The 13,919-nt window shown below is 34.9% G+C and overlaps 2 protein-coding genes across 2 annotated transcripts; both read left to right on the plus strand.

Moving 5' to 3' along the window:
• The first annotated feature begins 3,665 nt into the window (after positions 1 to 3,665).
• LOC149400803 (LMBR1-like membrane protein) lies at positions 3,666 to 9,246 on the plus strand. The gene is made up of 14 exons (XM_089612187.1): positions 3,666 to 3,926; positions 4,031 to 4,107; positions 4,190 to 4,336; positions 4,432 to 4,651; positions 4,752 to 4,838; positions 4,922 to 5,061; positions 5,858 to 5,938; positions 6,061 to 6,125; positions 6,246 to 6,415; positions 6,538 to 6,668; positions 7,113 to 7,209; positions 7,597 to 7,810; positions 7,912 to 8,012; positions 8,319 to 9,246. The coding sequence occupies exons 1-14, from the start codon at positions 3,759 to 3,761 to the stop codon at positions 8,808 to 8,810; spliced, it is 2,190 nt and encodes a 729-aa protein (XP_089468313.1). The 5' UTR covers positions 3,666 to 3,758; the 3' UTR covers positions 8,811 to 9,246.
• Positions 9,247 to 10,830: 1,584 nt separating this feature from the next.
• On the plus strand, positions 10,831 to 13,919 carry LOC149400804 (putative lactoylglutathione lyase, chloroplastic). The gene is made up of 9 exons (XM_089612107.1): positions 10,831 to 11,331; positions 11,847 to 12,051; positions 12,179 to 12,303; positions 12,408 to 12,472; positions 12,574 to 12,786; positions 12,876 to 12,923; positions 13,116 to 13,223; positions 13,428 to 13,568; positions 13,673 to 13,919. Exons 1-9 carry the CDS (start codon positions 11,181 to 11,183, stop codon positions 13,712 to 13,714), a joined length of 1,098 nt encoding a protein of 365 aa, XP_089468233.1. The 5' UTR covers positions 10,831 to 11,180; the 3' UTR covers positions 13,715 to 13,919.

The raw sequence follows: 13,919 nt of genomic DNA on the forward strand, positions 1-13,919 counted from the left end.
TACTATTGCAAAATTAGTACTTGGTTGAATTGGTCAGGGCATTGAAGTTATTTGTGGGTGACTCCGGATCCATTCCTAGCTGAGCTATATTTAATTTTCTTTAATTTTTGAAAAAAAAAGGGAAAATGATGACAAAAATACTCAATATTTAGACAAAACACTATTTATATACTCATTCTTTTTTTTTTTCTTGGGAAAAAATGCTCAAAGTTTCAAATTTAGTTACACGTAAATACTTTGCCGTTAAAATTTATGTTTGAACTTAACGGACCGAGTAATAACGGATCCACTATATCGTAACATGTGGTAGATTTGCCAAAGAAAAAAACTTTGAGTATATATATAGTATTTTGACCAAACATTAGGTATTATTATCACCATTTCCCAAAAAAAAAAACGACATATTACAACGAAATTCGGCGAAAACAATAAAAAAAAAAAACGAAAACAACAAAAATCGACGAAAAACGACGACAAATGAAAAAAATTGTTTTTCGCCGGTCGTTTTTACTCAGGCAACGGTGCCGTCGCCGATTTACGGCGAATTTCGCCGGCATTTAAATCCATGAGTATAACTGTAAACCATGTGGGAGAATTGAGTTTTTTATTTTATTTTTTATGATAACATATTTCATTTGTTGAAAAGAAAATAGTATATCACGTACGTAGCGGTGATTTCAAGAAGGAAAAAAAAAAAACTTACGTAGCGGTGACATGCTAGCAAATAAAATATTTTTAATTAAAAATACATTCGTGGTTCCAAAAAAAAAAAAAAAGACTATAAGTGGAATCTCATGACTCATGCTATAAATTCCCGAGCACCAGTTTCTAAGTGGATTACTACGTACATCACTTCTAATTCGTAATATAAAAAGGTCCAGTTTTGTGACCTAATCTAATTATAATCCCAGCTTTCTTTTGTTTTTCTTTATTTAAGGAATTCATTTTACAAAAGATCTTATTAAATTTTGTTTTGCATTTTTTCAAAAAATTAAAAGGAACATTTGGATTACTTTAATAACGTGACGTAGATGTCTTGGGAAATTCAGTGTCTGCCAAACACTTTCCATTCATTTCTGGAAATCTAGAAAATATTTAATTTTACATATATAAACAAGTTTTTTTAAATATATTTTTAAAGTTTTTTTTTTTATTTCATTTAATTCTCTTACATAAGTATGGGTTAGCAATATTATATATAATACATACGGGGATAAAAGACAATTGCAGTTTTTTTATTATAAATAATAATTAAAATAATTTGATAAGAAAACTAATAAAATAAAGTATTAGATAAGAGAAATGGAAACACAAATAAATTCGACCAAAACCTTAACCGGTATTATAAGGATCGAAAAAAAGAAGTAAAAAATGTCGAGGCCCTTTGGGTTTGAAGCTTTCATCCCATGCACATGCATGCTATAATATTTTTGCGAGAGCCTCTAAAATACAACGATAATGAAACAAGTGGTACATAATAATATTTACATTTTCGATGAACTAGAGCTTCACTGCCATTAATTTTCACGATCAAATAGGAAGGAAAATGGACGGGAGAAAGGAGATGATTTCATTGAGAAGTACAAGCTTCAATATGTCTGAATGAGAAGAAATGCTTTTCTATCGGCATATACCACAAGCGGTACAAACAGTGTCATCTTGACTCATTAATGCCCAGTAGCAAACGTTCACTTCGTTACTACGTTTAATGCTCGGTTACAAAAATCGTCCATGAATTTTGATTTAAACTCTCACGCCGGTCCGTCCGACTGGATAGATGAGCGCGTGTGGTGGAGATGAGCTGTGGGAATCCTAGCCTCTTTCTAAAATCAGATTATCCTTAGGCACAAAAATCCTTGGTCAAAAGAAGTCTATAATCTATATATGCACTACAAAATCTACATATTTATTTCATGTTAGACTTTTGCATATTTAATCTCAACACAACATATATATTCATTTTCTTGTGGTGTTTTTTAATACAGTTTGAGCACAATTTATCATTAATCTTAATTTTTATTTTGGCAAATAATTAATTAATCTTGTACTTCTCGTCACGAGGAATATGAATAACAATGCAATTATACTTTACCATTTGCCTCTTCAAATATTACCACAAACGAGCCAAATAATGAAAATAAATCTTCTTTATTTCATTCTTTCCAACAATATGATGTATAATTTATTGCCCCAAAATACTTAAACTACGGGTGCGTGGAATAATTTACGCACTTGCACAAGATGAGATCATTATTATGCAAAATGTAACTTTTGCAACGACACTCCCCTAATTGATTTTGTAGACGACATTGGTTTTGTAAACGATAGAATTTTAGGCCGAAGGACTTGCATATCAGACAAAATCACCTACAAAACAAAGTCAATTAATCTTAACCGACTGTCACGAATAACAAATTATTCATATGATTAATTGGTCATGAATATTTGAATACAAATATTTGAATTTCGTGATTGAATTTGACACTGACCAATGATATTATAGTATTTTCACAATTTATTTGCTAAAAAATCTGAAACTATTTGTTTTATTATTGATTTTGATAAAGTAACATCGCAATCGTAATTTTCATTTAATGTTTCCTAAAATAAAAACATCACAAACTCAAATAATAAAGAATTTTCTAACTAAATAGGTCACATGAAACTTTGGGTTTTCATTGTAGCCAACATTTTGAAAATGTGAAGCAAATAGTCAAAACGCGGAGTTGACAGTTGACGCGTTAGTTTTGATCTATTGTGTAACAATTAATTATTTTTTCAAATGAAATACGATTTAATTAATTTTAATGAGATTTTTTGTTTCCTTTTATTTGAATTTGAATTATGCCAACTCATTTAAGCGCTCATTATCCCACAATTAACTATATTCTTCTCCGCCTTCTCAAAAAGCCTTTTTTTGTGCTCGTTTAGTACTATTGGCCATTAATTACCACTGTTAACAGAAATTTACAGCGCCAAATACCAATATTTCATATAATGCGTTATCAATCCAACTTTTTCCACTCTAAATATTGAATACATCAGTTATGGATGTCATAATAATTAACAAATATTGACATAAATTAACTACATCATACAATAAAAACAAAAACATAAATGATAATATGCATGCATTCATATCAATATAGGGATTTAATTATTGAAAATATTAGAACCATTTAACACGCGACAGTAATAGTATTTTTTATTAATTAATATTTGATATTATAAATTATAACAGTTTGTAACGCGATTTAGTTAAAAGAGTAAATTAGGAGAACGATATTAAATTCTTTTGAACGTGTGGCTATTTTTCCAATTTTTTTCAAATGTTGGTTATATTATATCTAAATATTATGGTTTCATTTGGGCTACTTAGAGATAACTCTTTAATGATGTTATTCATGATCTTCGTTGCCCAATAATAAATAGTTTATTCCGACGACTAGGTCTACTAGAACCTTACCGGTCACCACACAGGTCACAGTTCACTGTTTTAATTGCTGAGTTTTTCTTTACCTTAAAAAAGAAGAGGGAAAAAAAAGTTAAAATGTTTTACTGTGTATTTAAAACGGTTAAATATACAATACACCTTGACAGAAATTAGAAACTAAGGTTAATTAAGTAATTTGAGACGAAACTGAAGATGAAAGAAATAATTACAAAAATAAAATATTGTCCTACATTCGGGTGCAATCGGAGTATATTCGGTAACAGCAAAATTGGGGGCGGAGGAGGAAAGGGGTTGTCCGTACAAGATGTGGGTGTTTTACCTGATATCGCTGCCATTGACGACGGCGATGGTGGTTCTCACGCTCAGATACTTCGCCGGACCTGAGGTTCCTCGCTATGTCCTCCTCACCGTCGCCTACACCTGGTTCTGCTCTCTCTCCATGATCGTCCTCGTCCCCGCCGATATCTGGACCGTAAGATCCTCAAATTCCCCTCACTTTGATTTCTGGTTATTATGATCTATGATTCTGAAATTGACTCGGAACGATTGATTGATCGATCGTTGGAATTGAATTAGACGATGCATCATATGTGGAACGGCGGAATCTCCTTCTTCTGGAGCTGGTCCTATTGGAGCACGTTTTTGCTAACATGGTAACGCCATTGATGAGCTAAGCTAAGCTAAGCCAAGAGTTGTTTCTTTCGTTATTCATCATCGTCGTTCTATTGTTTCCAGGGCTGTTATCCCCCTAATTCAGGGCTTCGAAGACGCCGGTGACTTCACGGTCTCACAGAGATTGAAGACCAGCGTTCATATCAACCTGATATTTTATCTCATCGTTGGATTTTTCGCTGTTATTGGCCTCATTCTCTTCTCCATCAAGTTAGCAATTTCATTTCTATGTTTCTCCTAATTCCTTTTCTTGATTTCGAATCTTTCCGTGTGTTCGTGTGTGTCACTCTATCTGTTCCTCTCAGGAACAAGGACCAAAGCGTCCTTGGTTTCGCCATGGCTTGCTCCAACACTTTCGGGCTTGTCACCGGGGCTTTCCTGCTGGGTTTCGGCTTGAGCGAAATCCCAAAGACAATTTGGAAGAACGCCCTTTGGACCACTCGCCACAAGCTTCTTTCCCACAAGATTGCCAAAATGGCACTCAAGCTAGACGATGCCCACCAGGATCTTTCTAACGCGATCGTCGTGTGTTCTCTCTCCATAATCATGCCCATGTACATGCATACATACATAAATCTATATGTAACATAGCCAATGCATTTGTTTTTGTTTGTTTTCGAAATAGGTCGCTCAAGCCACGTCCAACCAGATGTCAAAGCGTGACCCTTTGAGGCCATACATGAATGTAATAGACGATATGGTCGCTCATATGGTAAATCACGTTTAATATAGTTGCTACATTCCATCCATTCTCTTTGTAAACACACGCTCAGACATTTGTTATGGCCTCGCCAGTTCAAGCAAGACCCAGCGTTCAAGCCCCAAGGTGGTCGCTTGGGAGAAAATGATATGGATTACGATAACGATGAGAAGTCTATGGCCACACTAAGGCGTCATCTGCGTGGAGCTCGCGAAGAGTATTATCGATACAAAAGGTTATAATCATCTCATCTGCTTCTCAGCCCTACTTGTTGAACACTGATTTGCACCAATGTTATATTACTGGGATAGTTACATAATCAAAGTTACCATTGAAAATTAAATTGATGGTTACACCTTATAGGCCTGCCGTACGAAAGACATGCCAATCTCTTCCTCTATACAGATCTATTATTAAATTAAGTAACTCACTTGGTTCTCTCATCAACCATACGGACCTATTTTTGCTAAAATAGAATGAAATTTATAATTTTCCCTACTTAGGAATCTAACACAATCACATGCTAACAATTTTTGTGATTCTAAACTTCAGGTCTTTTTATTATCTTTTATTAAAAATATAATTGAACTTAAGGTATTTTGATAGGGTGTTTTACATTTATAGGATTCTCTACTATAAATTGTTTGCTCAATTGTGGCTGGGATTGAAGACTTACTTCCACTATATCAAAGGAAAGAAGAGCAAACAGATCTATGCAAAGATTTCTCACTATTTCTATGTGACAAGCCTAAATTATAAAGACAAGTCTATACCACCGCCTTGCCTGCTTGTTCTAAATTTAATTCTTCATTGGTGGTAACTGGGTGTGGAATGTTTCTGTTTCTTTCCTTAATCTTTACCTCACAATCGATATGACTAGTCATTTATGATATCACTTAACAGAATTTTGTGGCTAATTGTCCATTAGTCCTGCCGTTGTGCTTGAGATCTCTTCTGTGGTTTACTCCACATTCGAACTCCTTACACCTCCTTAGAGGAAGAGAGTCCTTACACATCCTTTTCGTGTGCAGTGAGTATTTGACCTATGTTACAGAGGCCCTTGAGTTGGAAGACACCATAAAAAACTATGAACGGCGAAGTTCAACAGGATGGTGTGTCTCTAGTATTCATCCTCAGCCCGATTTAAGTTTTGTGTGCTGTAAATTTCTCTTTATTTATGCTGACATATATATATATATATATGTTATATATATATATATATATATATATATAGGAAATATGTTTCAAGTTTCAGACCCACTCGAACAGGCAAATTTGGGTCTGTTGTCGATTCTATGGGTGAGATTAGAAAATTCTGCAACTTTTGCATCTCTTTCTGTTGCTTGCTTGTCACTTAATCTTTTACTCCGTGAAGAGCTTAATATGTTCTCAAAACCAATTTATTTCTTCTTTCTATAGAGTTCTTTTGGCGCTGCATTCTGAAAAAGGAAGTTGAGAGACTATTGGCAATTATACTTGGCATTATTTCAGCTGCTATTCTATTAGCAGAGGCAACCTTACTTCCGAAATTGGATTTATCTCTTTTCTCCATCCTCATTAATTCAGTTAAAGGAGAAGTTCTTGTACAGGTGCTATGAGTTATGCCATTTACTTGCTCTCTAAGTTTTTATAAAGGATTTTTATTAATTAAACTGCCATTCCTTTGCTTTACCATGTGTGCACACTAAGTATAAAACTCCCCTTGTCTCAGGTATTTGCTTTTGTTCCTCTAATGTACATGTGCATGTGCACATATTATTCCCTGTTCAAGATTGGGATGCTGACGTTTTACTCATTAACACCGAGGCAAACTAGTTCGGTCAACTTGCTTATGATATGCTCGTAAGTTTTATTTAATTTCTTGATTATTATCACTTCAAAGAAAAATTTGAAATTCAGATACCCACGTATATACGAGTGGTTTGATTTACTGAGATATCGGCTACCGACATAAATCTTTTTCAAAAGTTGAAATACCTTTAGAAAATTACGGTTATTTACCAACGGAAATACCGACAAACATTCAGATCTTTCACCGGAATTTTTATCTTTCCACGGGTTTTTAAATAATAATAAAAAAAAAATGCACCAGAATATCTTCTTACAATCAGTTTTCACCAGAACTTCGATGTTTTGCTGTTTCTCGGGAAAATATGTTCTGAAACGAAGAATCGGGTACCGGTTTACTGGCAAGATACCTGTAATTTTTACTGGTATTTAAAAAATGCTACGAAGGTTGTTGGACTAATTTTTAATGATACTACTACATTTTTCTCTCTACTGCAGCATGGTTGCTCGGTACGCTCCTCCAATTTCATATAACTTTCTCAATCTTATCCGTCTTCGCTCTCTTGGCAAAGAGAAGGAGACCATTTTTGAAAAGGTAATTCTCTTTTGACGCACACGTTATCATGATTTTTTAGTTTATTTGCAAAACTGAATTAATGATGTCATACAATAGGGACATACAATATTATTTTTAGGCCAGATAAATATAAATTGGTAGCAGTGTAACTTATACACTTGTCCTCGCCATATACGTTCGTGGTCAATGCTTATTATTTTTGGTAAAATTAAGAAAGTTAACAGTTGGATAGTCATGAAGTCAAAGTATATTATGTCCCAATTGACTATGACTTTTCTTTGCTATGGCCTTGAGTCGCGTTTGTTCATCAAACACTTGAAATTATAGTGTTTTAAACAAATGTTTTTCTACTCTTTGGCTTCTAATTTTGGCCTTCTTACATAACATCTGAAATTCTCGCTGCAGCGGATGGGAAATATCGACACAGCTGTCCCTTTCTTTGGAAAAGAGTTTAACAGAATCTATCCGCTTATTATGGTTGTGTACACACTATTAGTTGCTAGCAATTTCTTTGACCGTGTGATTAGCTTTTTCGGAAGCTGGAAGAGATTTAGATTCCAAACAGAGGCCGAAGATATGGATGGTTTTGATCCTTCTGGACTTATGATTCTACAAAAAGGTAATTGGTGTATGGACTTCCAATGAATACAGCTGTGACCTCCTCTTTGGTTGGACTTTATTTCAACAAACACAAATGAAACCCATTTTAAAATTTTCCAGAAAGATCCTGGCTTGAACAAGGCAGCAAAGTTGGCGAACACGTCTTTCCGTTAGCGAGGAATTTTACCAATGCAGATGTTGAATCTGGGAGCAATGGCACGGTGCGTGAATTAACCTTCAATATCTTAGTTTGTTAAACCTGATACTACGTTTTGTTTAAGGGAATTATACCCATCTAATCATTTTACACTTAATTTTCTGCAAAATAGTCAAGGGTGCACAGTTGTTAAACAACTCACCAAACATAACCAAAACACGCCTTACCACATTCAAAATTAAATATGCAGATAGATTTCACTAATAGGTTTGTCCAACATGGCTATTTTTCTATATTTCTCTTTTCCAAATTCAAATCCGTGATTTTTGGTTTTCTCAACCAAAAAAAAAAAAAAAAATCGAATGTGCAGGATAGGACTGCAGTTGAACTGAAGGCAACAACGACCCTTACCAATGACGTGGCAAAAGGAGGTCCGTCAAAAGAAGAAACTCGTAAATACGGTTCACATAGAGAAGCCATGAGCAACAAGTACGCAGCCATAAGAGAACAAAACAAGCAAACACCAATGAATACAAAGAAAGCATCGGTTGAGCAGAGTATTGGATCCACCAAGGTCTCGTTGCTTGAAACGGTCGAGGCTCAGGATAGTAATAACTCGCCTTCGGGTCTAGCCTCAAAGTGGGCATCGATGAAAACCGGGTTCCAGAGTTTCAAGGCCAACATAGGAGCCAAAAAGTTCCTTCCTTTGCGCCAAGTTCCCGAAACTACACTAGTGTCCCGCGTCTCGTCTTCTGAATCGCTGGACGAGATATTTCAGAGACTAAAACGGCCATCGGCGGATCACGAGAGTTACAGCGAAGAGGATGAGGAAGGGTCTGAAATCAGGAAAGCGGGCTCGTGAAAGTTAATCTTCTTAGAAGCCAGAGAATATAAAAGCCACAAACAAAATGTACAGGTCCGGAGCAAGAGGGTTAATACCATCATATTACAGAAGCCGAAACACTGGTTTGGTAGCATCTAGTGTGACAAATTTATTGGCAGTACCAAAAATATAAAATACATGTCGAGAATAAAGGATAAAGTAAAAAAAAAAAAAAAAAAATACGAACCAGGCGGGAAATTTTGTAATTTGATTTATATGGTCTGTCATGTAACACAGTGTAGTCACTTTTGGTGCTTGGCTTTCCCTGCTCTGATGATTTTAGAGATTTTGTAACATTTACTACATTTCATTTATTTGGATTCTCTGTGAAGCGGTTCCTATACGAGAATCTTGGAGTTGTATCAGTAAATTTTGAGCCTTATCATGCTGAAGATTATTTCTATTTTATTTCTAATATGATCAGTAGAGACAATGCAGTGGAACACTCTTAACAGATGGTCTCTCAGAAAAACGACACTATATTTGTATGATATGATATATAATCTGCAAGAATTTAATATAGTATGGCTTACGTATTGTTTTTTTCCTTCTCGGAAAAGACTGGATGAAAGTAATTTAATATAGGGATATTTTGAGCCACCATTTTGGATATTTTTGAGACCCAGTTGTTAAACTCTGGTACTCTTAATTGAAAGCTAAAGGTTTCTATCCAAAAAAAAAAATTGTTTAAACATAGAAACTTGACAGGGCAGAGTTATAGAGAGTCCGTGTTGTTATTTGGTATCTTATGTGTGCTGTAAAGCAAGTTTTATTATTACCTCTTTTTTTGTACATAGAACTTTACATATTTATGCACAAATTATAAAGATATATTTTAAATTTTAATAATAAATCATTGGAAATTGAATTCACATCAAAGAGACCGCTAAAATGAGGTGATTTCACTCGAGTTAAGTTTAAGTAATTTTAATCCCTTTAAGGGTTCCTCTGAGTTTAAGCTTATAAAAAAAAACATCATAGCAAATTTATTGAATTGCCACTTATTTTTTTGTTACTTGAGGCGCATGACCAAGTAATATGAATATACTTTATTTTAATATATAAGACAGTAAGAAAATTTGTCTTTCAACAAAACACTAGGTGAAGGGCAAACTAATTCTGACCGTTCGGTCGGAACTGCCTTTTTAGTTTTATCCAAACGCCACTTCAGGCTTTGTTAGCTAATAAGGATAAGAAGTTTTAATTGTCCGGAATGAAAATTTTGGATTATGAAACAAAATTTAATAACAGTTCATGGATCATTTGCTGCGGCGAACTAATGAGCAAGAAAAAATATAAACCGATCTCCAATGACCCGAATTTAAGAAAAAAGACTAAAAGAATTACAAAACCTGTCAATACACTCTAAAAAAAAATTCTTCTGGATGGTACAGTCACTTCTGATCCCTTTATGGAACCGGAAGTACTGGTATCAATGCTCGCTTTTTCTATCGGATTTATGAAAGAGTGAAACTGTAATGATTACAAAAATCAACGGTTTGTAATGCATATGGGAAAATGATAAATTCAATTGTTGGTTATTGCCTATTGGCTATGAAGACTATTGATTAGGTAATATCGGGGACTCGCAATAATGATATAAAGATTGATAACACAATCGTTAATATTATTAACGGTAATGGTAATGTTGTATAGTATCTAAAGTATATATTGGATAAAGAACATTGGAAGTTAAAACATCAAAATCATCATTCAAAAGATATTTGAAAAAGATATTATAATATCGACTACTTTTTGAATTAAATGATAATTTAACTATAATTTTATTTGCTCCCTTAAAAAATGGCTAAACGCTCGCAAATCTCTAAATTTTAAGATGATGTATAATTTTAAATATCAATGTATTTCCTTCCTAAATTTATTAGTGATTTTTAGGTGTTAATTTTATTAAAATACATGAGTATTCACTTTGGTTTTATTATATCTTTCTCGATTTATAGTTGGACTAAGTTATTAGCTAAGAGTGTGGGAAATAAGTTATTCCTGAAATTAATGTGGATTATCGTTTTTTGATCGGAAGAAGTGGATTATTGTTATCCCATAAGAAGATAACATAAATCCAAGCGAAAATAACACTAAAGTTGTAGCGAAAGAGAGAGAACAAGAACAAACACTCGACTCCACAGCTTCCTCCGTTCCGGCAATCTCTCTCTCTCTCTCTTCCGATTCTGTTTTCACTCAAATATAAATTAATTAATAAATAACCAAATAAATCACAGATCGTCCACTTCATTTCTTCACCATCACTCACAAAACCGACATAGATAGATACAGAGAGAACCAGAGCTTCTAGAAAGAGTAACGTTGCTTCTAGAGCAAGAGAAAGCGATGGTAAGGATAATTCCCATGGCGTCCTCGATCAGACCATCTCTCTCATCCCTCAGATTCTCATGCGTTTCTTCTTGTTCTTCTCGCACCGGCGTTTCAGTCTCGTCCCTCGACCATTCTAGGAAGCTCTCTCGCCTCCATCTCGGGAGTGGTATTGTTCGAGCTCTCTTGTCCTGTTCTTTTTTTTTTTTTTTTTAAGGTTTATGTTCTTAGGTTGATTGCTGTTAGTATTTTTTGAGGTTATAATTTGATTCAGTTTATCATCTGGGTTTTGAATCAAGGGATTTTGATTTTCGTCGGCGCAAATGGAGAAAGAATTCGTTTGCGCTTTGATTACAATTTAAGCTCTTTAAAAATGAGTGGATTTCTGTTTAATGCCTGTTTTCTGTTGAATATCAAAGAAGAAACTCATTTCCTCAGAGAATTCTTTGATTTAACAACTTAGGTGCGTTCTAGCCCTTAGTATGGATTTTCAAGCATTTTTTTCGTTTGCATCTCAAGATGAATAAGCTCGTTGTGATATAACTGTGATTGTTATATCGGATTCGCATTGTTCCATGTTTTTGAAACGTTGAACAAATATGCTCGCAACAAGCTGTTCAGTTTGAGCCATGATTTGCAAGATTGTGCATTTGGACTTATTTCGTCTTTTTTTGGAAAATTCAGTTGTTCCACAATCACAGTTGTTCGGTCTGAAAGTTTCAACGATACCGAGATCAGACGGAAATGGCCGGAAACTGGGCTATGCTGTCAATGTGGCACAAGCGAGTACGGCTTCAGCCACTGAGAATGTCCTCGAGTGGGTGAAGAACGATAAAAGGCGGATGCTTCATGTTGTATACCGCGTCGGAGATTTGGATAGAACCATCAAGTATGCTCTTCTTCTTTCTTTTTTTCGTTCTCTTTTTCTGCAACCTTTTCTGCTTATTTTGTGCATTGTCATCGTGTATTGAATAGTTAGGCTAAACGAATTTAACGCACGTGTATGGTCGCTGCAGATTCTACACAGAGTGCTTGGGGATGAAACTGCTGAGGAAGCGTGATATACCGGAAGAAAGATATACAAATGCATTTCTTGGATATGGACCTGAAGATTCACACTTTGTTATCGAACTCACATACAGTAAGTAAGAAGAAGATGGGATTCTTGTTTTTGATTTCCGCGTATCGATATTGTATGTTAATGGTTATTTGTGTTGATGTTTTTTTTATTTTATTTTTTTGCAGATTATGGGGTTGACAAGTATGATATCGGAACAGGATTTGGTCATTTTGGTGTGGCGGTGGAGGATGTAAGTTATGAATAATGATGTGAAAGTTAGTTCATCAGAAATAATAGTGCGTTTCTAATTTCTGGTTATTAAAAAGAGCGGTCGCATTTGTTTTTGTCTAGGTTTACAAGACTGTGGAACGCGTGAAAGCAAAGGGCGGGAAAGTAAGCAGAGAACCAGGTCCCGTGAAAGGTGGTAAAACAGTTATCGCATTTGTTGAAGATCCCGATGGCTATAAGTTCGAAATCTTGGAAAGAGGGCCTACTCCTGAGCCCTTGTGTCAAGTAATGCTTCGTGTAGGTGATCTTGATCGTTCCATCAACTTTTATGAGAAGGTGAGATTTCGCTACAGAATTAGTTAGTATCGATCGTCTATTGTTTAATAATAAATTTTAATCGCCATTTTTGTCTCTTCCTTGCTCAGGGTTTTGGTATGCAGCTCCTCCGGATACGGGACAATCCCGAGTACAAGGTAACACTTTTGTCTTTTTCCCAGCTATATTACTAATGATCTCATAGATAGCATTGCCTTGGATATCATTTTAACTGCTTTTTATTTCGATTTGTATTTGTATTTTACACCCCGAGGATGGAATGAAAATTGGGAAGATATCATGTTATTATTGCTTATTTCGCCGTGCTAATTTTTTTTTATTATGTATAGTACACAATAGCAATGCTCGGCTACGGCCCCGAAGATAAAAGTGCTGTTCTTGAGCTGACATATAATTATGGTGTCACTGAATACGAGAAAGGAAATGCGTATGCCCAGGTATTAACTTGACCATCATATCACCCGTTCTAACTTATTATAAAAGTTTATAGATTTAACTTGGTAGTAAATACTTGTTGCTCAACATCGAGATCAGTTTGAGGATTGTTAAGACTAATATTAAATGAAAGCTCCTCCCAACAAAGCTATTATTGGCAATGGTTTTCTCGGATGTTTTAATTTTATATGATTTGGATGATGCAGATAGCTATTGGAACAGACGATGTGTACAAAACCGCAGAAGCAATAAAACTCGTGGGTGGGAAGGTTACCCGTGAACCCGGGCCACTTCCCGGAATCAACACCAAAATTACTGCTTGTTTGGACCCCGATGGCTGGAAAACGGTATGAACACCTCTCTAATGATTTCATAGAAATGCTTAATCAATCACATTTTGTTTCTTTCATCACTGGATTGATTGATTTTTTTTTTTTTTTTTTTTTTTCAGGTTTTTGTAGATAATATTGATTTCACCAAGGAGTTGGAATGAGCCTATGGAAAGAGCATGGGAAGCTTGAAACACACTCTTTCCTAGTGGCAGAAGAAGAATTGGCCTTGCTTTCGTTTTTGTAGATAAAATAAAAACCGGTACAATAATGACTTCAGATCCACCGTTGTGATAAATTCTCTCTCAGCTGTTTAGTTCAAGATAGCTCTGTTCCTTTATTGTTTCAAAATTTTACTTTTCTCTGTTA

The sequence above is a fragment of the Urtica dioica genome, chromosome 4 (genome assembly GCF_054948205.1).
Source record: "Urtica dioica subsp. dioica isolate 48M chromosome 4, U.dioica_male_clone48M_v1_H2, whole genome shotgun sequence".
NCBI lineage: Eukaryota > Viridiplantae > Streptophyta > Magnoliopsida > Rosales > Urticaceae > Urtica > Urtica dioica.

Coding starts and splice junctions, on each gene's coding strand:
- LOC149400803 (XM_089612187.1), top strand. CDS start 3,759: ATGTGGGTGTTTTACCTGATATCGCTGCCATTGACGACGGCGATGGTG. Junction 4,839..4,921: donor ACGATATGGTCGCTCATATG/GTAAATCACGTT, acceptor TGGCCTCGCCAG/TTCAAGCAAGACCCAGCGTT. Junction 5,062..5,857: donor GAGTATTATCGATACAAAAG/GTTATAATCATC, acceptor TTTCGTGTGCAG/TGAGTATTTGACCTATGTTA.
- LOC149400804 (XM_089612107.1), top strand. CDS start 11,181: ATGGTAAGGATAATTCCCATGGCGTCCTCGATCAGACCATCTCTCTCA. Junction 12,052..12,178: donor GATTTGGATAGAACCATCAA/GTATGCTCTTCT, acceptor TGGTCGCTGCAG/ATTCTACACAGAGTGCTTGG. Junction 12,304..12,407: donor TGTTATCGAACTCACATACA/GTAAGTAAGAAG, acceptor ATTTTTTTGCAG/ATTATGGGGTTGACAAGTAT.